Source organism: Mobula hypostoma, chromosome X2 (genome assembly GCF_963921235.1).
Source record: "Mobula hypostoma chromosome X2, sMobHyp1.1, whole genome shotgun sequence".
NCBI lineage: Eukaryota > Metazoa > Chordata > Chondrichthyes > Myliobatiformes > Myliobatidae > Mobula > Mobula hypostoma.
The window spans coordinates 44,368,338-44,394,103 of NC_086129.1; the positions used below are offsets into that span (position 1 = coordinate 44,368,338).

Below are 25,766 nucleotides of genomic sequence, written 5' to 3' on the forward strand. Positions count from 1 at the left end.
AGGACCATGGTGCTACATGAAACAATACAAAAACTACACTGAACTACGTAAAACAACACAAAAACTACACTAGGCTACAGACCTACCCAGGACTGCATAAAGTACATAGAACAGTGTTATTATTTATTATTACAATAAATATTAAATGAGACAATAGGCACAGTGGAGCGCAGTAGGTAGGTAGTCCGATGGTTTGGGGGGAAAACTGTTACATAAATAAACAGCTGAATGGCGGTGTCCGGGATCACGTCCGTTTCTGTACTCCCGCCGAGTATTTCGTTGGAGTCGGATGTAGTCCAATTTAATGTCCATTGGAGAGCAGAATGGACGGGAGAGCCGGCTGTCTGGGGCTTGCTTTTTTCCTGGCACGGTCTCCTGCCTGCTCACCTCACTTCCGCTTCCTCACACACTGCTTACGACGTCCCCAGCTCTGGCCACTGGCATCAGGTGACTCTGAGGACTGCAGGCCCGATTCCCTGAGCAAGTGGACATTGGAGAGCAGAATGGACGGGAGAGCGGGCCGACTAGGGCTTGCTTTTTTCCTGGCACGGACTCCTGCCCGCTCGCCTCGCTTCTGCTTCCTCGCATATTACCTCTAGTAATATATTACCTCTACTTATAGTCTCATCCAACCTCAGTGGAAAAAGCCTGCTTTCATTTACCCTACCTATACTCCTCCTGATTCTGTATACCTTTATCAAATCTCTCAATCTTCTATGTTCAAACACTTAGGATTCTTCTTCACCTTCATGAGAAAATCTGCAAATGTTGGAAATCCAAAGCAATACACACAAACTGCTGGAGGTACTCAACAAGCCAGGCAGCATCTATGGAAAAGAGTAAAAAGTCAAGACTTCAGCCCAAGACCCCTTAATCAGGACTGTCCCAATCCACATTCTTTCTGATACCATCAAAATTTACCTTTCTCCAATTTAGAATCTCAACCCGAGGATCAGACCTATCCTTTTCCATAATTACTTTCAAAGTCCTGGAAGTGTACATCTTGCATTATGATTAGTAGATGCAAACTACACAAGTTTTCTGTCACCTGCCCTGTCTTATTTCCTATACGCAGCTCAGAACATTAGTCCCACCATGCTGGACCTTCTGATTCCTGACTTTGTATGTAGGCTTAACAACATCTTTCTCCACAACCACTCCACTATCTGTTCTGGCTCTGTGGTTCCCATACCCCTCCAACTCTAATTTAAACACCCCATGCGGCACTGGCAAACTTTCCCACTATGATACTAGTCCCCCTCCAGTTCAGGTGTAAACCGTCCCTTCTATGCAAGTCCCATTTTCCCTAGAAGAGAGCCCAATGACCCAAAAATCTGATGCCCTCCCTCTTGCACCACCTCCTTAGCCATGTGTTAAACTGTATGATCTTCCAAGTTCTGGCCTCACTAGCACATGGCATGGGTAGCAATCCTGAGATCACAACCCTGAAGGTCCTGCCCTTTAACTTATTAATTAATTCCCTGAACTCACTTTCCAGGACTTCATCTCTCCCTCTCACCCATGTCATTGGTACTGACATGGACCATAACTTCCAGCTGTTCACGGTCCCACTTCGTCAATGTCAATAAGACAAGGGAGATGGTTATTGACTTCAGGAGAACTCACATCACTCGCATTCCTCTTACGTCAGCAGCAGGGCAGTGGAAACTGTGAGCAGTTTCAAACTCCCGGAAGTGTACATCTCACACAACCTCTCATGGTCCCAGATCACATTCTGCACAATCAGGAAAGCTCATCAATGTCTCTACTTTCGGAGGAGGCTGAAGAAAGCTGGACTCTGCACATCAATACTCATGTCACTCCACAGATGGACAGTAGAGAGCAGACAACTAAGCTGCATCACTGTATGGTACAGAAACTGCACTGCAGTGGACAGGAAGGCTCCACAATTGGTAGTCAAAACTGCCCAACGCATCACAGGCACTAGCCTACCCACCGTCAAAAACCTAGATACAGAAAAGTGTCAGAAAAAGGACCAGTAACACCATGAAGGATCCCACTCACTATGGTCATGGACTGTTTGTCCCTGTCCCATCAGGGAGGAGGCTACATAGCATCCATGCCAGGACCACCAGACTCAAAAACAGTTACTTCCCCCAAGCAGTAAGGCTGATCAACACTTCCACCCACTAGCCTACTTGTCTACAACCTCCACCGTCACGACTTTATCATTTCCTGTCAGCCACCTTTGTACAGACATCCCTGTACCTAGAGTCACTTTATGGATATATCAATCTATATATACACTCTATCTTATGTATTTATATTTACTGTGTTTTTTTAAGTATTGTGTTCTTTTTCTTCGTGTGTTTTTATATGCAGTATCAGATCCGGAGTAACAGTTATTTTGTTCACCGTTACACTTGTGTACTGGAAACGACATTAAGCAGTCTTAAATCAAAGGTAGATAGGGTCAAAGAGGCTGATTGTCCTTCATAACTCAAAGCGTTATGCACAGAAGTTGGGATGTTATATTGAAAGTGTATCAGTCATTGCTGCAGCCTAATGTGGAATATTTTATGCAGTTCTGGTCACCTACCTTGAGGAAAGATAACAATAAGATTGAAAGCGTGTAGGGAAAACTTTCAAGGATGTTGCTGAGACTTGAGGACCTCATTTATAGCGAAAGTCTGAATAGGTTCGGATTTTATTCCCTGGAGTATAGGAGAATGAGGGGAGATTTGACGGAGGTATACAAACTGAGGGGTATAGAAAGGGTAAATGCAAGCAGGCTTTTCCATTGAGGTTGGGTGGGACTAGAACTAAGCGTCATGGGTTAAGGATGAAAGGTGAGATGTTTAAGGAGGGAACATGAGGGGAAACTTCTTCATTCATAGGGTGGTGAGAGTGTGGAATGAGCTGCCAGCAGAAGTGGTGAATGTGGGTTTGATTTCAACATTTAAAAGAAATTTGGATCGGTACATGGATGGAAGGGTTATTGAGGGCTATGGTCCAAGTCGATGGGGCCAGGCAGTTTAAATAGTTCATCATGGACTAGATGGGGCATATCCCAGTTGTTGGGAAATATCACTCTGTGTAATGTTCTACTCACACTTTGATGGGGAAAAATCTGAGTGTTGGCAGAATTGGTGAATGGGTTTGATAATTCAGATATTTACTACTTTCAAAGGCTGATGGGGACAAATCCAAGTGGTGGAACCATGATTGTTGACTTACAAATCTTCATGGGGAGCTGCACCACGGGGATTTAGAGATAAAAGGAGATGGTTAAACCTCAGCAAACCCAAAATACCTTTTCCTCTGCCTTCTTCATCTCACAGATGATACTTAGGTTTTCTTATAGTATGGGCCACAAAAATGCCTTTACTGTCTGGCAGTCTGACCTTGTTCCTGTAGGTTCAGTTAATTCTGTACTCACTATGGATGCTCTTTACTTGTTGCCTTGTTTTGCTTGTTTTCTCTCTAAATCTTTACCTACCAAAGATTCACAAGGTAAAGACCAGCCTGCAGGAAAGGGTTACTACACATTCAATTGGAGGACAGGTTTATAACAATCGACTAGCACGGTGAGTCCAGGGCATAGTATGGAAGGAGAAGAATTGAATAGCTAGTAGGAAAGCAGGGGAATGTTAGGGCTAGAAACTGAACAAGATGAATACCTCCTGTACTTAATAAAGTGGCCACTGAGTGTATGTTATATATAGAAGCTGTCCATGAGCCCGGTGGGACGTGCTTTCAGGCTTTTGTATCTTTTGTCTGATGGGAAAGAGGCAAAGAGAGACTTTCCACAGTAGATTGTGTTATATGCTTTACCAAGGCAGCAAGAAGTCTGTTAAGTTGGGGGGTTATATGGGAGGCAGGGTTTAAGGGTCGACACAACATTGTGGGCCGAAGGGCCTGTACTGTGCTGTACTATTCTATGTTCTATGTTCTACGTAAGTAAAGACAGACCCTGCAGAATTTTGCTATCGAAGTAGTAACAGCTGAAGCAATGTCTTACATTATGGGTGGTGAGGTGCTGAGTAGAAATACAAAGATACACATAGTGTTCTGAAGAATGTCGAATGTTGTTTAATCCTACAAAATAGTGATACATTTGCTTCTCTGAAGCCAGTTTATCCCTTAAATATAACAGAACAAAGCTGAAAATTGGCCAACCGTTTTATTCATTTAATGTAAAACACAGAGTACAGAGATTAATGGTTTTCCAGTTCACCGAAAGTTGTTGCTATACAGAGTTATCAATATAAAGAGATTGCTTCAAGAGTTTTATTTCAAAGAGCAGTATAAGATTTTGTACACCTGATCTTTCCATGAGACTCTGTAGATACAATTATTTGCTAGATTTGTTTGAATCCACTCCGGATAATACTCATGATCTAATGACCTGTTTTCCAGATTTCAGCAGACTCTTAAATTGTCACTAAAAAGCCATTTTTCACATGTAAATGCAGCGGATTGGCTGATTTAAAAAGCAGAGTTACCAAGGATTTAATCCATTTCGTTTACACACTGATGCATACATAATTACCTAACCAACGTAATCAATTTATGTTACCCTCTGACGCATACATGAATGCCATTAAAAAAATAGAAGCTTCTTCCCCCTCTTACGCTAAGATGGATTGTGATTTGTAGAGATCCCACGATCCTCATCATCCCCAAGCTTACTATCATCCCATCCTTCTTAACGCTACTCCATTGTTCAGGAGTATTCAAAGAACTCCCATTGGTCTTGGCCATAAGAAGGATGAATTTGATCAATAACTTTTATTCTTCTGGGATCCCAGATACAATCCTCCTCCAGACCACTTTGCACCATCCCACAGCCCGGAGGACACCAAGCAGTGTCATAGCCATGCTGATGCCATGTTTTCTGGAGTGGATGCCCCTGGTAATGTATTTTTTTTACCTTTCCCACATTGACTAGCAACTTAAGCACAACTCTTTGACTTATGGGCATTGTCTTTGGATATGCACTGGCTTTCCTGAGGTCCCTACTAACATATACTCCAGGACCGAACATGCCATCGTTGGATTGACAGAAGCCATTTTTTAAGATTAATCTTGCATTTTTAGCACTGGTTCCATGGTACATGACATATTGCCTTCCATCCTCTGGTGCCCTGTGGCTTTCGAGACATGGTGGATAAAAATTAGGTCCATCCTCTTCAGCCCAGGTAAAATCGGAATTATATGCCATGGCAGTGAGTTGAAGTTCGAAACGTGCCTTTTGACAAGAATAAAAGAAAACAAATGTGAAAAGAGATATCTTAATTCTGTCCTAATCGTTACGTGAAATCTGATTATCTATCCCTCATGTTCTTGAACATGCTGGTGAATTAGTCAAATGAATGCTGGGTAAAACATCCAGACAATTACTCAACCTGCTTCTTAAATATGGAAAAGCTATTCAATGCGCCATGATATTGCCCTGACAAATATGCAAAGGAAATTAATATATCCTTTAACTTGTACTTTGTGCTGTAGTTTTTAAAACATTAGTATTGGTTTATTATTGTCACATGTACCAAGAAACAGTGAAAATCTGGTCTTGCACACTCTTCAAACAGATCAAATTGTTGCAAAGTGCATTGAGGTAGAACAGTGACAATGTAGAATAAAATGTAAAGGCTACGGAGAAAATGCAGTGCAGTGCAGTGCAATAGAGTGCAAGATCACTCAAGAAGTCCTGTCAAAAGTCTGATAACAGTGAGATAGAGCCTTCCGTGTCCTTTTCCTAAGTAAAGAGTGTTTGAAAAACTAGTGTAACTTTGTGATAACAGAAGTGAAGTTACTTCTGGAATAATGGACGCAAAATTTGCTTATCTTTCAATACAATGAATTAACCTTGACACTCCAGCCATATAATTCATTTGCCAATAGTTCAAACTTGGTACATTTCATCAATGTTTCTATCCCTTTTAAAGGCAAATGCCTTAAATATTGTACAAGATTCAATAACTAGTCATACCAAGCAGTCATAAAAGCAGCATAAAATACTGAAAGTATTCAACAGGTCAGATGACACCCGTGGAGTGGGAAAAGCTGAATTAACTTAATAGGTTAATGTCTTACATCAGAACTCCCCACTCTGGATACATAATGTAAAAATTGAAATTAATGATTGAGTTATTGGGCCTGAGGTCCAAGTGTGCACAGACAGAGGAAAGGCTGATACTATATCGAAAACGGAGGTGGAAATTATAAAGAATTCTAAGAAATGATCTTCCATGGAAGAGGATAGGGAAAGCATATCCTGGCTTTGTCCTGTAACAGTTTCAATTGCTAATCAATCAACATGGTGCAGAGGGTGTGAAAACACCCTGCCATGGCTTTGGTGGGCAGGACGTTGTTCTCATTTTTTCCTGAGAACACAGAGTTTCAGCATAATCCTCAATGAGTAAATGAACTCTGTAAAAAGTTGTTTCACTGAGTGAGTTCAAAACTTCAAGTCCAGGAAGTAATTACACTAAAATTATTCACAAGTTGAGTGTTTCTTGTATTTTCTGTACTAGCAATATTGAAGTCTACCTTATTATCTTTGATTACATCAGGTTCCCCTTGATCAAGGCAAAACTTGATTTATACTCACCTTTTTTCTACGATTAAAATTATTAAAGAGAGGAAATATTTAACAATAGATGTTGTAAAGGAAATCCAAATTCAATTCTTGTCAGCTTGCAATAACAGGAAGCACATTTACAAACGTGCAGATCTATTTGCCTGCCATTCTGAGCAACTTATTAAGAGAAGCTGGTAAATGAAGACTTCAATTTTCTTAAGGCAGTTCCATATCTCCAGAGAAATGGCATAACAGATTTAAAGATGATATCCCCAAGAGAAATATTTTGCTTTTGTTTTTATGCTTCTACTCCGTCTGATAAATTGCACTCATTCCTCAATCATACTTTATTTTATTGTGCCCTTGTCATGACACTGTTCTGAAGTTTGAACAGAGAAGTGTCATTTCTGTACAGAAATTGACCAGTTATATGGCAATATTGATCCAATAGAAACTTGGTGCACTTCTGAATCCCATTATTTGCATATTTAAGTACCAATCGTAATACATATTTCAGGTGTTAACCAATTAAATCAATGTATTAAGGGCCAGTATTACTTGAGAATTAGTAAAATAACTGTCCAATAGTCAGTGTTTCTCTAGAAACCCTCGTTTACATCTTTATCTTGTCTTGGTATGCTCGGTGACCTTGGTTCCCAGGCTTGAGCAAAAAGGCTGTATGTGAGTTGGGCTTTCAAGGGCCATGTTCAGCCTGGGTGACTGCACCACGTCTGTACACTATCTCTGTCAGCTTATCATCTTTACTGTTGTCTTAGTGAGCTTTCACACAGAGGAAGACGTACAAAGTGGCTGTGCTCTGTTTGGTGAGCACTACACTCTAACCCTTATGTTGCTGTAATTTCTACAATCCTTGTGAAGAAGAGTGAACTGCATGGTACAGAAACTGCACTGTGGCAGACAGCAAGGCTCCACAATGGGTAGTCAAAACTGCCCAACGCATCACTGACACTAGCCAACCCACCGTCAAAAACCTAGATACAGAAAGGTGCCGGAAAAGGACCAGTAACATCATGAAGGATCCCACTCACCCTGCTCATGGACTGTTTGTCCCACTCCCATCAGGAAGGAGGCTACAGAGCATCCACGCTAGGACCACCAGACTCAAAAACAGTTACTTCCCCCAAGCAGTAAGGCTGATCAACACTTCCACCCACTAGCCTACTTGTCTACAACCTCCACCATCACGACTTTATCATTTCCTGTCAGCCACCTATGTACAGACATCCCTGTACCTAGTGTCACTTTATGGATATATCAATCTATATATACACTCTATCTTATGTATTTATATTTACTGTGTTTTTTTAAGTATTGTGTTCTTTTTCTTAGTGTGTTTTTATATGCTGCATCAGATCCGGAGTAACAGTTATTTTGTTCACCGTTACACTTGTGTACTGGAAATGACATTAAACACCTTATCAGCTTATCATCTTTACTGTTGTCTTAGCGAGCTTTCACACAGAGAAAGCCATACAAAATGTCTGTGCTCTGTTCGATTAGCACACCACTTTAACCCTTATGTTGCTGTAATTGCTACAATCCTTGTGAAGAAGAGTGAACACTATCTAATATGCAAAGTGGGTTTAAACCATTAAATTAAACCAATAGCACTACAATATCAACATGATCTAGAGGGAATTTAACCAGCAATAGCCCTTCCCAAGTGCATAATCTTGACAGTAATGCAAATAGTCCCACACAGCTTGTTCATAGTCCTACATTTCATTCATTTCAAATAAATGTTCAATTCCCTTCTAGAATGTCTGCTTCAGTCCAATGACAACAGTTCAATGTATAGAAACGTTCCCCTCTTCTCACTGATTCCATCACTACGTGTTGTTTGGATTATAGACACAAATGAATGGTAAGAAATCATTTTGAAACTCACCTCTCCGCTCAGGAAGTAACTCTGCAGTAAGCCTGAGCAACATCGGGGTTTTAGTTTGAACTTTTTTTGGTTTCACTTTCACTTCTACTGAAGTAGCTTGACAACTTCAGATTTTAAGTTTAAACATCTCAAAACAAGACCAACCCTGTGATTGATACAACTGAAATTAGAATTTTAAAAATATATCCATATTAGTCATAACTTATTCATGACAGATAAGAGAATAGAATCACAAAGTTAAATAGCAACTGATCCATGCCAATCAAGTAGCTATCTAAGCTATTCCTATTTGCCTATTTCTCCTCCTTGGGCCCTTAGCTCCCAGTGGAGCACTGACATTGTTGGCCTCTTGTCTCCATCTTCCAAAGTTGATGGTATGGTTGGAGTTCATCAATATTTCGGTAATCCATTGTATCCACTATCAGGGGATTGGCCTATACACCCTCACCAGAGCCCTGTTGGATGGCCTTACGAATTCCACCTCTCATGACGGGGATGTAGGGTTGAACTTCGAGAGGCCCTATTTGTCCATATCTCTCTAACCTTTCCTATCCATGTACCTGTATAAATGTGTGATTTGAAATTATTTGTAATTCATAAATCGATCTGCACAATGGTTTTTCATTGCACTTTAATACAATACCTTCAAGAATTCAGGCACTTTCAAGAAAGTATTTTCTGAATTGGAGTCACAGTTGCATTGAAGGGTGTTTTACAGATGTCTTGCAATGAAGTTGAGCAGCATCTGGTCTTTATTCTAAACTTTTTAAGGTTTCAGTTTCATTTTTCCTGAAATAAAACAACTTCAGGGAAATTGAAATGAAACCTTAAAAATTTTAGAATAAAGACCAGATGTTGCTCAACTTCATTGCAAGACATCTGTAAAACACCATTTTACAACTTCAGGTTTCAAGTTTAAACACAATGTTCGTTGTTGCTTTAAAGGTCAGAATTGGTATGGACCTGGTGAGCCAAAGAGCCCAACTCTGCATAACTCAGTGACTTTGGGACTCCTGCTAATCCTGATGACATTTCCTCAAATGTTCTGAAGCCCTACATTCAATCTGAGAAGCTCTCTGTGGCAGTGAAGTAATACTTGAATTTTACAAAGCATCCAGAGAACGTTTCTTCAAATAGAACTAAAAACTAAGAAACATAAAACTTTGACATAAAACGGCAGGTCAATGCCTGGGTCTCAAAGCACTGCAGAGATCTATAAAACCTCTGGAACACAATGCCTGAGATAGAACATAATGCCCCAGAAGGTGGTGGAGGCAGGTTCTTAACATTTAAGAAGAATCTGGACACTTGAATCAACAAGGCATAGGGGGCTATGCTTCAAGCAAGGTTAAATCATTGGGAGCAGTATGAATGGGTACATGATGGTTGGCATGGATACAGTAGGCTGACTGGCCTATTTCTCTGCTGTATAAGTCAACAGTTCTATGACACCCAGATCCTTTATTGAATATTCCTTGCTCTGTATCATAGACATAAGCATTGAGAGGTTCTGGCTGAATGCATGAAGTATACACAATGCATGACCACACAAATTCATGCTTGCAATGTCTCCAATCATCTCACAATCAGTTTTATTATCACTTAGCCCAGTACAGGTATTGATTATAACCTAAGTTTCAATGACAGACTCTGCCATCTTCATCAGGGATGATATCTAGTCATGTCTAGTCCGGTGGTATTTATACCCTTATAGTCCATTCATCCTAATTGGTTAGTCCTCATCCAATTAGGTTTCTGCTCTCCCACCTTGCTTACAATCGAATTCCAGTTCTTACTTATACTGAGACCTTCGCCTTTGTTAAAATTTTTTTCCTCTAGTTTTATTTCAATGGCTTCCTTTACCCGACGGTCCCAAAAGCCATTGGTGCAGCACAGTAGTTTAGTGCTATTGAAGTCATTCCTATGGCCATTGTGAATGCAATGTTAAGCAACCATCGGTTTCTCCAGGTAACCCAAACAATTCCACTGCTGTGCTCCTTGATGCAGGTTTCCACCGTGCGTCCCATCTGGCTGATATACGCTGCTTCCTTATAGGTTTGCAGAAGGTATTAATCCGCTGTTTCTTCAGGATCCTGGCGATCCTTCCAGAACCTGTAGAAGTATAGGGAAGACAGGCAATAGCAATGGGTTCCTCCTCATTGTTAAGTTTCCTGGTTTTTCTCTCAGCCCTTTTAAGGACCCGATTGATTTTCTTTGTCTTGTAGCCCTTCTGTAGGAACAGCATGTGTAATCGTCTTATTTCCTCATGGAGACTCTCTGGGTGTTGCAAGGAATGGGCAAACCCAAACGCAGGACACTGGCACAGAGATAGAGTTAGGATGCAGACGAGGGCGTGAGCGTGGCTGGAGCGGAACGGCAAACAGGAGCGTGAACAGAAAAGCAGGAGGCAGGCAAAAATTATCTTGACACAGGGCGTAGCTGGAGCTGGACAGCAAACAGGAGACGGGCGGCAGGCAAAACTTATCTTGACACGGAGCGTTGCTGGAGCTAAAGGGCAAATGGAAAGGCAAGCAACAGGCAATACTTATCTTGACAAGGAGCGTTGCTGAGCTGAACGGCCAATGGAAAGGCAAAAGGCAGGCAGTACTTATCTTGACACGGAGAGACAGAGTTACACAGATGAGCCTCGGTCATCATCATTATCATCAGGTGCCGTGCCCAGTTTGAGCTTTGACTGCCATGGCCCACACACTCCTGTTTCGGGACAAGTGGATCAATTCATTGGTATTCATTTCCAGTTCTCTGGCTGCTGTCTCCATCATCATTTGTCTTTGTCCTCCTCTTGCTTTCTTCCCCTCAATCTTTCCCATAATTACCGTGCATTCTAACTCCTCTTTCCTAATCACATGTCCAATGAAGTTACGTTGCCTTTTCATGATCTCATACATTATTTCTCTTTTTACTTCGGTACTGAAGTAAAACTTAGAATACACAATTCTAAGTGCCAGGAACGTGAATTACCACACTGGCTGAAACAACGATCTGGCGATGAGTGGATGCAAAGCCGGGGTATTTATGCTGCAGGTCTAGATGAGAATCAGGTGTCGCAATCAAAGGGAGTTAGAAGAATATGGGGAATTAACAGTCGTGACCGTGACACTGAGTGCAAAATAGTTTTCGCACAGTTAATCAAAGTAGAAAGAACCGCTCTACGTTGGAAGGCGTGACGGTGGCTGTTATTGTACAAGTCCATGTGAGTGAGTTTCCGATTGATGCCATGCTCGAGGCTACCGTCCGATTTCCGTCGTATTAGAATGTCCAGAAATATTTGTCTCCATCTCCATCATGAACTGAATGTTTGGATGTATGCTTCAGATAGTTGTGAAACTGTTGGAGTGCCTAGAGTCCATGGGGCTACACTACGAAGGTGTCATTGTCGTATCTGAAAAAGCATTTGGGGTGTAAGGGTGATGAACTCATCCCTCTCCTCAAAGTCCCTCATGTAGAAATTAGCAATAGCTGGCAACAAGGGCAATCCCATGGCCAATCCATCTGCTTGTTCATAAGAAGAAATACCAGATCAATATATACATGACCACACTCAACAGTTACTTGCACATTGTGTCTTATAGGATTGCTTTTATATTTATAATTATTGGTTTTTTATTCATATTGTGTACCTTATGATGTATCAAATCCTACTACGGAAGAAAGACAATGAATAATCTTGAATCTCTTTTGCAGCAACATAGCTTTTCTAGCTCATTGCATTTAAATGTTTAATGAAGATAAAGGATCGCCTGAACTTACTGAAGGGTAGAGCAGGCTAGACTGGCTGCAGCAGCAACTCTCTGCATTATGTAGGCTCTTTTATTGATTTTGACTTATTATAAAGATATAGTGTAAAGTTTTTGTTTGCATACTATCCAGACATAATTACAATGAAGTAGTGAAAAGAAAACAATGTAGAGTTTCGCACTACAAGAAAGTGCGGGTAGACAAATAAAGTGAAAGGGTCACAACAAGGTAGATTGAGAGATCATGTTTTTTCACTGCGTCTTTCTTGTTACTTTTTATTTTTTTTAATCTAGAGATAAAGCATGGTAACAAGCTCACACTGACCAATTACACCCATGTGACTACTAATCTGTACATTTTTGGAATGTGGAGTGGAATCAGAACACCCGGAGGAAACACACTCAGTTACGGGGAGAACATACAAACACCTTACAGGCAGCAGCTGGAAATGAACCCCGGACTCCAGCACTGTAATAGTGTTACACTACTGTCACGAGTTTTTTTTTGCTTTTGTAACACTCAATGAAACAGCTGTAAGCAACAACTTTTTTGCCTCATTCTTGACTTGCAAAGAACTTTTGGATCGCAAAAGCATGAAGATCCAATAATGATAAGGTTACACTCACCATCATTCACATTTCACACCAGTAGACCTCTCACTATCATAAGTTTATACGAACTCACCTCCCTCTACTACTCAGTTCACTTCTCACAACACACACAAATTGCTGAAGGAACTCAGCAGGCCGGGCATCACCTATGGAAAAGAGTACACAGTAGATGTTTTGGGCTAAGACTCTTCACCAGGACTGGAAAGGAAGGGGGAAAGAGTCAGACTAAGAAGGCAGAGAGGAGGAAGAAATGCAAGGTGGCAGGTTCCAGTTTCTGCAGATTTTCTCATGTTTGCGATTATATTCACACAACTTTTACCACACAGATTTCACACTTACGTTCCCTCCTTACACTCAGTTCACAATGACCTGTCTCACTAGATAGAGATGCCCAATTACCATTTCCACTGCTCCACAATCACACACGGCTCTCTTTAGCTTTTCTTCCTCCTTGAACCAAAGTATCACTGGCAGTTCACCAATCCTCTGCACTTCTCTAGAGCCAAAGGATTAGGTTAATGGGTCATATTGTAAATTGCCCGTGTTTAGGTTAGGGATAAATAGGTGGGTTGCTGGGTGGTGCAACTCACTGAGTCAGAAGGCCTCTTCCATGCTGTATCTCTGAATAAAATCAAATAAGTAAACAAATATCCTAGAGTAATACACATACTAAATGCTGGAGGAACTTAGCATGTCAGGCATCTATGGAGAGGAATAAATAGTTGATGCTTCAGGCCACGACACTTCCTCAAGACTAGAAAGGAAGGGGGAAGATGCCAGAATCAGAAGATGGGGTAGGGGAAGTAGTACAAGCTGGCAGATGATAGGTGAAGCCAGGTGAGGGTAAAGGTGGGTGGATGGGGGAGAGGAGATGGAGTGAGAAGCTGGGAGGTGATGTGGAGGTAAAGGGCTAAAAAAGAAGGAATCTGATAGGAGAGGATAGTGGACCATGGGAGCATTTTGTGTGTGTTACTGTGGATTTCCAGCACCTGAAGAATCTCTTGTGGATCGTATTGTTGGACGCCACCCATCCAGACCAGGAGTCTCACCAGCCTATAGCACCATTAGCTTGCTTCATACCAATTCTCTAGTGACAGTTTAAATTACTGCCCGTTATGCCACTGGCGTTTAGGGCAGCAATAACGATCCTTTATCTCTGTCTGTACTGCCACACGCAGATATAGAAGGATTCCTCATTTCTGTTTCTGTAACAATTATATTTTGACCAGTCAGGGATGTTAGCCCTGAGCTGAACCCCCTGAAACTGGAGGACCGGTGAACCACTCTTAGTCTGGCCTCTACTCTTTGACCTGTTTGGCATGGGTGACCCTACCAAGAGCCAAAGCATAAAGCCCTGACTCCAGCCAGCATAGCTCTCTAGGTCCACATTATGTTAATTAAATATAATATTATATTATATTAATAATTACATTATTATTATAAACAAATAATTGATTCATGAAAATGAAAGCATCTGGGGACAAAGTCCAGATGCAGAGTTTTGAACCAAAATGTTAACAGTTCCCTTCCTCCACAGATGCTGCTCGACCCACGGAGTTCCTCCAGCAGATTGTTTGTTGCTTAAAGCTGGTTGGATTTGGAGCAATATACTGTTATAGACTGAGGACAGGTTAACGGATGGAAAACAGGACAGGAGTAAAAGGGTCATATTTAGGTCTGGAGGATGATCCTAGTAGAGGTGCCACAGAGGTTGGTCCCAGGATACCAATTAATCACAGTAGATATGTTAATAAAATAGATGAAGGTACAGTGTATAAAAATCTACGTTTGTTGATGATACAAATCTGCCTGTAAGGAGTTTCTACGTTCTCCTTGGTGACCGTGTGGGTTTCCTCCGGGTACTCCAGTTTCCTCCCACAGTCCAAAGATGTACCAATTGGTAGGTTAATTGGTCATTGTAAATTGTCCCGTGATTAGGCTAGTGTTAAATTTGGGGATTGCTGGGTGCCATGGCTTGAAAGGCCGGAAAGGCCTACTCCAAGCTGTAAGTCAATAGAAAAACCAATAGAATAGAATAGAAAAATGGACTATTTTTTCAAATGCCAAGAGAGTGAACTCCGTGGGTGTTCAGAGGGACTGAGTGCCCCTGTATACAATTTACTGACAATTCACATACATCAAGATACGTCAAATGTGCAAAGTGGAGAAGGAGATTTTTCGATGGTGGTATGAACCTTGTGAGCACACAGAAGTCCTTCATAAGCACTGGAGAGCTCACAAATTCACAAACTAGCCTCCAACTCACCCCAGAACTCACAAAACGGAGTGGAATCAAGTTATCCTCGATCTCGAGGGATTGCCTAAGAAGGAGGACAGGGGCAGCATGGTAGTGTAGTGACTAGTGTTATGTTATTACAGTGCCAGTGAGCCAGGTTCAATTCTACTGTTGGCTTTATGTTCTCCCTGGCTGCTCCGGTTTCCTCCCACATTCCAAAGGCAAGTAGGTTGATATGTCACATGGGATGTGATTAGGCGGCATAGGCTTGTAGCACTAGAAGGGGAAAAGGAGACAGCAGACACAATGATAAGTTGCGAGAGTTAAAACAATTCACTACAACGAGTAATATATCTTTAAAAAGATATACTGTACATACAGAAAATAGAAATGATTATTAAGAAAATCGTCCTAATGAATTGCACTCTGAGTTTACTTCATCAAGACTTATGCTTCAACTTCCTTTTGCAGAAGCCAAGGGAATTTATGCATATGAATTAATTTGTGCATATGAAAATAACATTATTTAAACGTTATTTTGAATAAAATTTTTCACAAAATTATGAGTGCAGCAGCATAGGAAACAACCATCTTTGACGTGATATTATCTCACTAAGTCTGATGCTGTGGCTCAGAAGGAAAGGGTAGGAGGAGAGGACTGCAGTAGTGATAAGGGATTCCATACCTAGAGGAGTAAACATGAGATTCTGTGGACGTGATAGACACCCGGACAGTATGTTGCCTCCTAGGTGCCAAGGTCAGGGATGTCTTGGATCGGGTCCTCAGCATTCTAAAGGGAGTGTCATGGTCCGGTCCATGAAGTCCATATTCCGTTTCACGGTCCGGTCCTTCGACCCTTGCTCCAGGTTTACCAGTCTACCCTGTTTCTGTTCTTGTTGAGCTCTAATTGAGGCAGCTGATGCTCATTGGGGCTGGCTGCATAAATACCTTCAGAGACCAGGGCATGGCTGCTGGATTGTTCTTGTCCTTACTCCTTGTATCCCTTCCTCTGCCTTCTGTTTCCTCGCCTGAAGCCCTGCCTTGTCTTGCTGGTAATCTCGCCTCACCTGAAGTTCTCGTCTCACCTTGCGTTGCCTGAAGCCTTGCCTTGTCTTGCTGGTAACTCTTGCCTTGTCTCGCCTGCAGTCTTGTCCTGGAGCCACCCTGTACCTAGCTCCCTTCCTGTCCCTTGCCTCCGCCCAGGTAAGCCAGGCCGTCTTGCTGTTACCTGTGGTCGGTTCTGTCCCTTCCTGTCCCTTGCCTCCGTCAGGTAAGCCAGGCCGTCTTACCATTACCTGTGGGTGGTTCTGTACCTTCCTGTCCCATGCCTCCATCGGGTAAGCCAGGCCGTCTTGCCGTTACCTGCGGTCGGTTCTATCCCTTCCTGTCCCTTGCCTCCGTCGGGTAAGCCAGGCCGTCTTGCCGTTACCTGCGGTTGATTCTGTCCTTTCCTGTCATATGCCTCCACTGGGTGGTGATCTGCGCCCTGCCCAGGAGAACCGTGCCCTGCCCAGGAGGAGCCTGCCTAGCCTCAAGCCCGAAGGGATAGTCCGGGTAATTATAGACCAGTGAAACTTGCGTCTGTGGTGGGAAAGCTGTTGGAAAAGATCCTTAGAGATAGGATCTATGGGCATTTAGAGAATCATTGTCTGATCAGGGACAGTCAGCATGGCTTTGTGAAGGGCAGATCGTGTCTAACAAGCCTGATAGAGTTCTTTGAGGAGGTGACCAGGCATATAGATGAGGGTAGTGCAGTGGATGTGATCTACATGGATTTTAGTAAGACATTTGACAAGATTCCACACGGTAGGCTTATTCAGAAAGTCAGAAGGCATGGGATCCAGGGAAGTTTGGCCAGGTGGATTCAGAATTGGCTTGCCTGCAGAAGGCAGAGGGTGGTGGTGGAGGGAGTACATTCGGATTGGAGGGTTGTGATTAGTGGTGTCCCACAAGGATTGGTTCTGGGACCTCTACTTTTGATGATTTTTATTAACGATCTGGATGTGGGGGTAGAAAGATGGGTTGGCAAGTTTGCAGATGACACAAAGGTTGGTGGTGTTGTGGATAGTGTAGAGGATTGTCGAAGATTGCAGAGAGACATTGATAGGATGCAGAAGTGGGCTGAGAAGTGGCAGATGGAGTTCAACCCGGAGAAGTGTGAGGTGGTACACTTTGGAAGGACAAACTCCAAGGCAGAGTACAAAGTAAATGGCAGGATGCTGTTCAGACCAAATATCAGAATGGGGGAAGAAATGTGATCTAAGTGACTTTGACCATGGAATGATTGTTGTTGCCAGATGGCTGGTTTGAGTATTTTCGAAACAGCTGATCTCCTAGGATTTTCACGTACACCAGTCTCTGGAGTTTGCAGAGAATAGTGTGAAAAACAAAAAAAAAAATCCAGTGAGTAGCTGTTCTGTGGGCAAAAATGTCTTGTTAATGAGAGAGATCAGAGGAGAATGACCAACCTGGTTCAAGCTGACAGGAAGGCAACAGTAACACAAATAACCTTGCATTACAAAAATGGATGGGCTACAGCAGCAGAAGACCACAAACAGGTCCTTATTAGGTATGGAAGGTACCGAATAAAATTGCCACTAAGTGCAGTTCATGCAGCTAAAATGGGTGAGACTATCAGGAAGTGGTATTTATTTTGGTGATTGCTTGCTAGGATCTACTTTAAACAAACCATCTGTAAAATTCAGCATGCAGCAGAGCTGCAAACTGCAGATCTGAAGTGTAAATAGGTTAAAAAACCACATGAAAATACCAATGCTATTTTTGTAGAGAGAGGGATCTTAAGCTTCACACACTGGCTGTACTTAACTTTCAGTTACAATAACAAGATGAAGAAGGTGCAGGAGTAAACTCTTTAGCCCTTTGAGCTGCCTAGTCTTTCACCAACACTGCAGTTATCTGGTCCAAGCCTCACAGAACACAGAAAAGCACAACACAGGAACAGGACCTTTGACCCACAACACTGTGCTGTGCTGAACTAATTAAATTAGTAATCACATGCCCAGCTAAACTCATCCCTTCTGCCCATACCATGTCCATGTCCTTCCATTCCTTGCACGTTCATGCACCTATCTACGAGCCTCCTGAACACCAATGTCATATTTGCTTCCACTACCACCCCAGGCACCCCAGCTCTCTGTGTAAATAAACTTGCCCCTCACACCTCCATTGAACCTACCCCTTCTCATCTTAAATACGTGCCCTCTGGTATTAGAAATTTCTACTTTGGGAAGAGATAGATTATCTATCAGATTATGAGGGGAGTAGATAGATAGTTTACTTTATCCAAACTCTACCTATTGCACATGCCCTCTAAACCAGGTAGCATCCTGGTAACCCTCCTTGGCACTATCTCCAAAGCCTCAACATCCTTCCTATAATAGGATGACCAGTCCTCCAGCTGAGGCTTAATGAGACTTTTATAAAGTTGCAACATAATGTCCTGACTTTTGAACTCAATATTTCCTCGAAGAAAGACAAACCTGCTCTAAGTTTTCTCTACCTCTACCCTTATCAACCTGTGTAGGCACTTTCAGGGAGCTATGAATTTAGACCCCAAGATCTCTCTGCACCTCGACACTGTTAGGAGTCTTGCCTTTAGTAGTGTACTGTCTCTTTACATTTGACCTACCAAAGTGCAACACTTCACATTTGGCTGGATGAAACTCCATCTGCCATTTCTCCAACTACTGTATATCTACAACTGATCTAAAACTCTGTGCATCCTTTGGCGGTTCTGCTATTCTGCCTTCGTTCTGTCATTCTCCATATTCCCCAAAACCCTTGATATTTCTAAATATTAAAACTTATCTCTACCCTGAATATATCTAATGGAAATGCCATAAGATAAGGCAAAAAGCTTACCTTGTTGTTGATATTAATGTTTAAAGGCCCAATTGGTCAATAAAGCATCTAAGGAGACAGCAGATAAATTAGGCAAGGGTCACTAATTATAAACCCAATAAACTTACTGACTATTGAAACTGCAACAGACAATCCCAATCCTGCCCACACAAAAGAATTATATTTTATTGGTGTAATAGAAGAGCCACTTTCTCTGGTCAGAGTTCTTTGAAACATCAGTTGTTTTAATGCCATTCTTCATCCTATGAAAGATTAAAGTAATCTCAAGGGATATAGAATTGGTACAGACAAGTGGCGCTGTGGTGAAATATTCACCATTGAACAGTGGAATAGACTTCAAAGCTCAAATTAAATTTATTACCAAACTTCATCTGTCACCAGACTGGTTCAAGCCGACAGGAAGGTGACAGTAACTCAAATAACCACACATTACAACGGTGGTGTGCAGAAGAGCATCTCTGAATGCACAACATGTTGAACCTTGGAAGTGGATGGGCTACAGCAGCAGAAAACCACACCAGGTTCCATCCTTGTACCTAATAAAGTGGTCATTGACTGTAACTAGCCCATAATTGAACTGCTGGAAGTTGACACGCAGAGTTTCCCACAAGGACCTGTACTTTACTGATTAGGCCTTCTCACACTGTGGGTTCTTTTGTAGTTCATTCACAGGGTCTGAACGTTGCTGACAAGGCCTATTCCTGTTTTTGTTGGAGTTATTCATAGGACTTGAACATTGCTGACAATTACATTTACTTGGGTCCAGTGGTCTGTGATGCCATGCGCTGGTCGTGCATGCAGCCTGTTACAGCCGTTCTGACTAGTTTTCTTACTTTTTTAACTTACGTTATTTGTTGTATTTTTTTTCACGATAACACTTTGAAGCTGTACCCTCTCTAACACGCTGGTGGAGAGAGTTTTATTTGGGTTTTTAGAGCTGGAAAAAGTTACATTTGGACACGTCTCATTAACGAGGCAGCAGTATGGTCGCATTGTTTATTCCAGGGACCAGCTGACTGAGCTTATGCCGGCCGGTTTAGCGAACAGAGTGGCGGACACCCCAGCTGAAATCTGGAGGAAAACACACAGAGGATGCAGAGGGGGATGAAAAAGGCGAGGAAAGAGGACCGGGTCGAGACAACAGAGACTTATGGAGAAGAGGAGTTCTCCACTTGGACTGCACGTGGACATACCCGACCAAAACTTTTCCATGGAGGGCTCCCAGACCGTTCGGGCTGACCGGAAGTACACTGAGAGCGGTAAGCGTAAAGGAGTTGGGGGCTTGCTGTTCTGGTTAACAACAGATGATGCAATCCTGGTCATATTACGATCGAGGAACCTGTTTGTAGCCCGGATATTGAACTTTTTGCTGTTGGACTCCGGCCATATTCCACCGAGATACAACACTGGGCGTCATGGGAGGTTGTTCCTGCCTGTGGCCATTGAACTTTGTAGCTCCTCCCGTGGAGGGTCAGACACCCTGAGCCAATAGGCTGGTCCTGGACTTATTTCCATCTGGCATAGTTTGCATATTGTTGTTTGATTGTTTGTGGTTTTTGTATTTCTATATTTATGCTCTATTCTTGGTTGGTGCAGCTGTAACGAAACTCAGTTTCCCTCGGGATCGATAAAGTATGTCTATGTCTATGTCTATGTCAGAGAAGTGTTTTGGCCCAAAAGGTCAATGGTCTATTTCCCACCACAGATGCAGATTGACCTGCTGCGTTCCTCCTACATCTCAGATTTGAGCATCTGCAATCTTTTTTATTTCCATTTATTAATTCTTGAACATAGCAACTGAACTGAGGAAGCAGTGGGGCCCAACCACATTTGTGGGTCACAAACACTTCAGCTTGGGTAAGGTTGGCAGATGTCCTCCTGAAGTGCATTAGTGAGAGAGGTGGGATTTGTTCCCATTGTGGCCATCTCTGATGTTTTCTTACCTGAATTTTGAATCACCAGCCATCACTGTGCATTTCAAAGACAAGATTGTGAATCCTGGAGTTAGATACAGGGTTATCATGAGGGGTGGTGGTGGGAGAGGTAGAGAAATGGGGTAAGTAAAGGAAGAATATTATTTCCTGATGAAAGTTATTGAATCAAATAGGTTTCAAGAAGCAGGTCATTCAGCCCATCTGGTCCATGTCTAATCGTTAATCTGTTGAGTCCCATTGACCAGCACCTGGATCTATCCAAACTTCTCTTGGACGTTGAAATCAAACTCACGTCCACCACTTATGCTGGTAGCTCATTCCATACTCTCACCACCCTCTGAGTGAAGAAGATCCCCTTAAACATTTCACCTTTCACCCTTAACCTATTAGTCAAGTCAAGACAAGTCACTTTTTATTGTCATTTCGACCGTAACTGCTGGTACAGTACACAGTAAAAACGAGACAACGTTTTTCAGGACCATGGTGCTACATGAAACAATACAAAAACTACACTGAACTACGTAAAACAACACAAAAACTACACTAGGCTACAGACCTACCCAGGACTGCATAAAGTACATAGAACAGTGTTATTATTTATTATTACAATAAATATTAAATGAGACAATAGGCACAGTGGAGCGCAGTAGGTAGGTAGTCCGATGGTTTGGGGGGAAAACTGTTACATAAATAAACAGCTGAATGGCGGTGTCCGGGATCACGTCCGTTTCTGTACTCCCGCCGAGTATTTCGTTGGAGTCGGATGTAGTCCAATTTAATGTCCATTGGAGAGCAGAATGGACGGGAGAGCCGGCTGTCTGGGGCTTGCTTTTTTCCTGGCACGGTCTCCTGCCTGCTCACCTCACTTCCGCTTCCTCACACACTGCTTACGACGTCCCCAGCTCTGGCCACTGGCATCAGGTGACTCTGAGGACTGCAGGCCCGATTCCCTGAGCAAGTGGACATTGGAGAGCAGAATGGACGGGAGAGCGGGCCGACTAGGGCTTGCTTTTTTCCTGGCACGGACTCCTGCCCGCTCGCCTCGCTTCTGCTTCCTCAGCATGGCTTTGTGAAGGGCAGATCGTGTCTAACAAGCCTGATAGAGTTCTTTGAGGAGGTGACCAGGCATATAGATGAGGGTAGTGCAGTGGATGTAATCTATATGGATTTTAGTAAGGCACTTGACAAGGTTCCACACGGTAGGCTTATTCAGAAAGTCAGAAGGCATGGGACCCAGGGAAGTTTGGCCAGGTGAATTCAGAATTGGCTTGCCTGCAGAAGGCAGAGGGTCGTGGTGGAGGGAGTACATTCAGATTGGAGGATTGTGACTAGTGGTGTCCCACAAGGATCTGTTCTGGGACCTCTACTTTTCGTGATTTTTATTAACGATCTGGATGTGGGGGTATAACGGTGGGTTGGCAAGTTTGCAGATGACACAATGGTTGGTGGTGTTGTAGATAATGTAGAGGATTGTCGAAAATTGCAGAGAGACATTGATAGGATGCAGAAGTGGACTGAGAAGTGGCAGATGGAGTTCAACCCAGAGAAGTGTGAGGTGGTACACTTTGGAAGGACAAGCTCCAAGGCAGAGTACAAAGTAAATGGCAGGGTACTTGGTAGTGTGGAGGAACAGAGGGATGTGGGGGTACATGTCCACAGATCCCTGAAAGTTGCCTCACAGGTAGATAGGGTAGTTAAGAAAGCTTGTGGGGTGTTAGCTTTCATAAGTCGAGGGATAGAGTTTAAGAGTCGCGATGTAATGATGCAGCTCTATAAAACTCTGGTTAGGCCACACTTGGTGTACTGTGTCCAGTTCTGGTTGCCCCACTATAGGAAGGATGTTGATGCATTGGAAAGGGTACAGAGGAGATTTACCAGGATGCTGCCTGGTTTAGAGAGTATGCATTATGATCAGAGATTAAGGGAGCTAGGGCTTTACTCTTTGGAGAGAAGGAGGATGAGAGAGACATGTTAGAGGTATACAAGATATTAAGAGGAATAGATAGAGTGGATAGCCAGCGCCTCTTCCCCAGGGCACCTCTGCTCAATACAAGAGGACATGGCTTTAGGGTAAGGGGTGGGAAGTTCAAGGGGGATATTAGAGGAAGGTTTTTTACTCAGAGTGGTTGGTGCGTGGAATGCACTGCCTGAGTCAGTGGTGGAGGCAGATACACTAGTGAAATTTAAGAGACTACTAGACAGGTATATGGAGGAATTTAAGGTGGGGGGTTATATGGGAGGCGGGGTTTGAGGGCTGGCACAACATTGTGGGCTGAAGGGTCTGTACTGTGCTGTACTATTCTATGTTCTATATTTGAAGACATGTAGTATACAGAATAAGGCAGTGGTCCCCAACCACCGGGCCGCGAAGAATGCAGAGGTGCAGCGGTAGTCGGGACGCACCCGGCACATCTGCAATCATCGATATCAGCAATCGCCTCTGATCTGGGCCGACATTTATGTGCTGGGTGGCACCTAATTAGTTAGCTTGTTTATTTTGGCTTTTTAAAGACGTGCTGGGTGCGTCCTGGCTATCGCTGCACCGCTGCATGCTTCACGGCAATGTAACGGTCCACGGCTCGGAGGTTGGGGACCACTGGAATAAGGTAAATGATCTTGTAGCGCATGGGCAGAATAGCCTAATTCTGCTCCCATCTCTTGTGGTCTTATAGTCTTATTAGCAAATAACCAGTAATCAAGTTGTGACAGTAAACTCAATATAGTGTATTGCACAACATTGTTGTGGGAAAGTAACATGACCACTCCCTGTATCAGTGGCTGCAGCATAAAGCAGAACTACAGTCCTTACAACACTCACAAAACCATTCAGTTTCAGTCCAAATCACGAATGTTCATTCATTTCCATAGGTGCTACCTGACCTGCTGAGTTACTCCATTTTTTGTGTGTTACTCTGGATGTCCAGCATCTGCAAACTCTCTTGTGTTTATCGTTCTTACAATTGGAATTGGTTTATTATTGTCACATGTTCCCAAGTACAGTGAAAAGCTTGTCTTACATTTTGTTCATACAGATCAATTCATTACACAGTGCATTGAGGTAGAAGAAGGTAAAACAATAACAATGCAGAATAACATGTAGCAGCTACAGAGAAAATGCACTGCAAGTAAACAATAAGGTGCAAGGTCATAATGAGGTAGATTGTCAGGTCAAGAGTCTATCTTGTAATAGGAAACTATTTAATAGTCTTATAACAGTGGGGTGTAGCTGCCTTTGAGCCTGGTGCTTTCAGGATTTTGTATCTCTTCAAGTTCAAGTTCAATTACCATTCAACCATACATGAATCCTTCAAGAGGACCACAACCTTGTTGCGGTTTGGAGGCTTGCATGCCTCAATGATCCAGAAATCAATGCTGTTTGGAGTCAGGGCTTTATGCTTTGACTCCTGGTTGGATCACCCTTGCCAAACAGGTCAAAGGGGAGAGGACAGACTAAGAGCGGTCCTCCGGTCTTCCAGGTTCGGGGGTTCAGCTCAGGGCTAACAACCCTGACTGGTCAAACAAAAATTACGGAAACAGCAATGAAGAATCCTTCTACATCTGAGTGCAATGGTTTTCCTGAGTCTCCACCCAGGACTTGCATGACTGACAGTAATGAAAACTGAGAATAGCTACTGACATGACGAAGGAAGTCCTGAACACCATCAGAGATGGAGGACCTGCATTGCTGCCCTGAACGCCAGTGGTATAACACGCAGTAAGTTAGTAAATATACATGAATACCCATGAATACAGCCAATCGAAACAGCATAACTCCAGGATCAAGGTGCAAATATAGTACCGACATTCATACAGCACATAAGGTAGCAGTAAAATACCGTCACACAAAAAATAGTCCAAATCCCCGAGTCCATGAATGTTGTGACAGTATGCAGTTCAAGCACAATACAACTTGTCTTCTGCTGAGCGAGCACTAGAGGGCAGCACTGATACTGCCATCGTGGATGCCACGTCACACTGATTCTGATGCCTCTTTCCTGGATGGCTGCAAACAGGCGACGTTTTCCCTGATGGGAGAAGGGTGAAGAGGAAATGCCCAGGGTGGGTGGGGTCTTTCATTGTGCTGGTTGCTTTACTGAGGCAGTAGGAAATTATAAAGCAACAATGTTATCCATTCTTTGCTTTGCTTTTTACCAGAATATACTTTATATATACTTTGGATAATTATTGTTTAGCATAATCAGTAATATTGTTTCATTTAGAGATGCAGCACGGTAACAGGCCCTCCCAGCCCAATTACCCCCATGTGAACAATTAACCTACTAACCTGTATGTCTTTGGAATGTGGGAGGAAACTGGAGCACCCGGAGGAAACCACATGGTCTTGGGGAGAACGTACAAACTCTTTGTGGACAGTAGTGGAACTGAACCTGGGTTACTGCTGCTGTAATATCATTACATTAACTGCTCCACTACCATGCCATCCCACATACCTGACTGTATATCAGACCTGGGCCGTGACAGTAAGAGCACTGAATTCTAATCACTAGACCACCAGGGAAATAAAGGGAATATGAAAGGTAAGAGAAAATAATCACTGTATTTCATTCTATTCACTCACAGGATCTGGGTGTCATTGACAAGGCTGACATTTCCTGACCATTCCTATTTGGCCTTAACTCTGCCATAGACAGTCCCAAGCCCGGCTGCTTGGGCTAGCAACCACATTCCGTTAAAAACTCAGTTACAGAAGCTCCAAAGACTTCACCCCTGGGAGAGGAAGGATCTTCACCTAGAAAACACCAAGAAAATGAGCTACACCTAGGGACAACTTGGAAGACTGAAAGACTAGTCCAGGCCAGAGGACTCTGGAGAGCTGCTGTCAGTGACCTATGCTCCAGTAGGGGTGATGGGCTTAAGAGGAAGGAGG

General features: G+C 42.9%; 2 protein-coding genes across 2 annotated transcripts in view; both read right to left on the reverse strand.

Moving 5' to 3' along the window:
• Positions 1-25,766, reverse strand: part of LOC134340805 (G protein-activated inward rectifier potassium channel 3-like) — a 170,784-nt gene that overhangs the window by 43,528 nt on the left and 101,490 nt on the right. The gene's annotated exons all lie outside the window — the stretch shown is intronic.
• On the reverse strand, positions 4,064-7,620 carry gig2o (grass carp reovirus (GCRV)-induced gene 2o). Its single transcript, XM_063038341.1, has 2 exons — positions 7,597-7,620; positions 4,064-5,212 (listed from the first exon to the last, which is right to left on the reverse strand). The coding sequence occupies exons 1-2, from the start codon at positions 7,603-7,605 to the stop codon at positions 4,688-4,690; spliced, it is 534 nt and encodes a 177-aa protein (XP_062894411.1). The 5' UTR covers positions 7,606-7,620; the 3' UTR covers positions 4,064-4,687.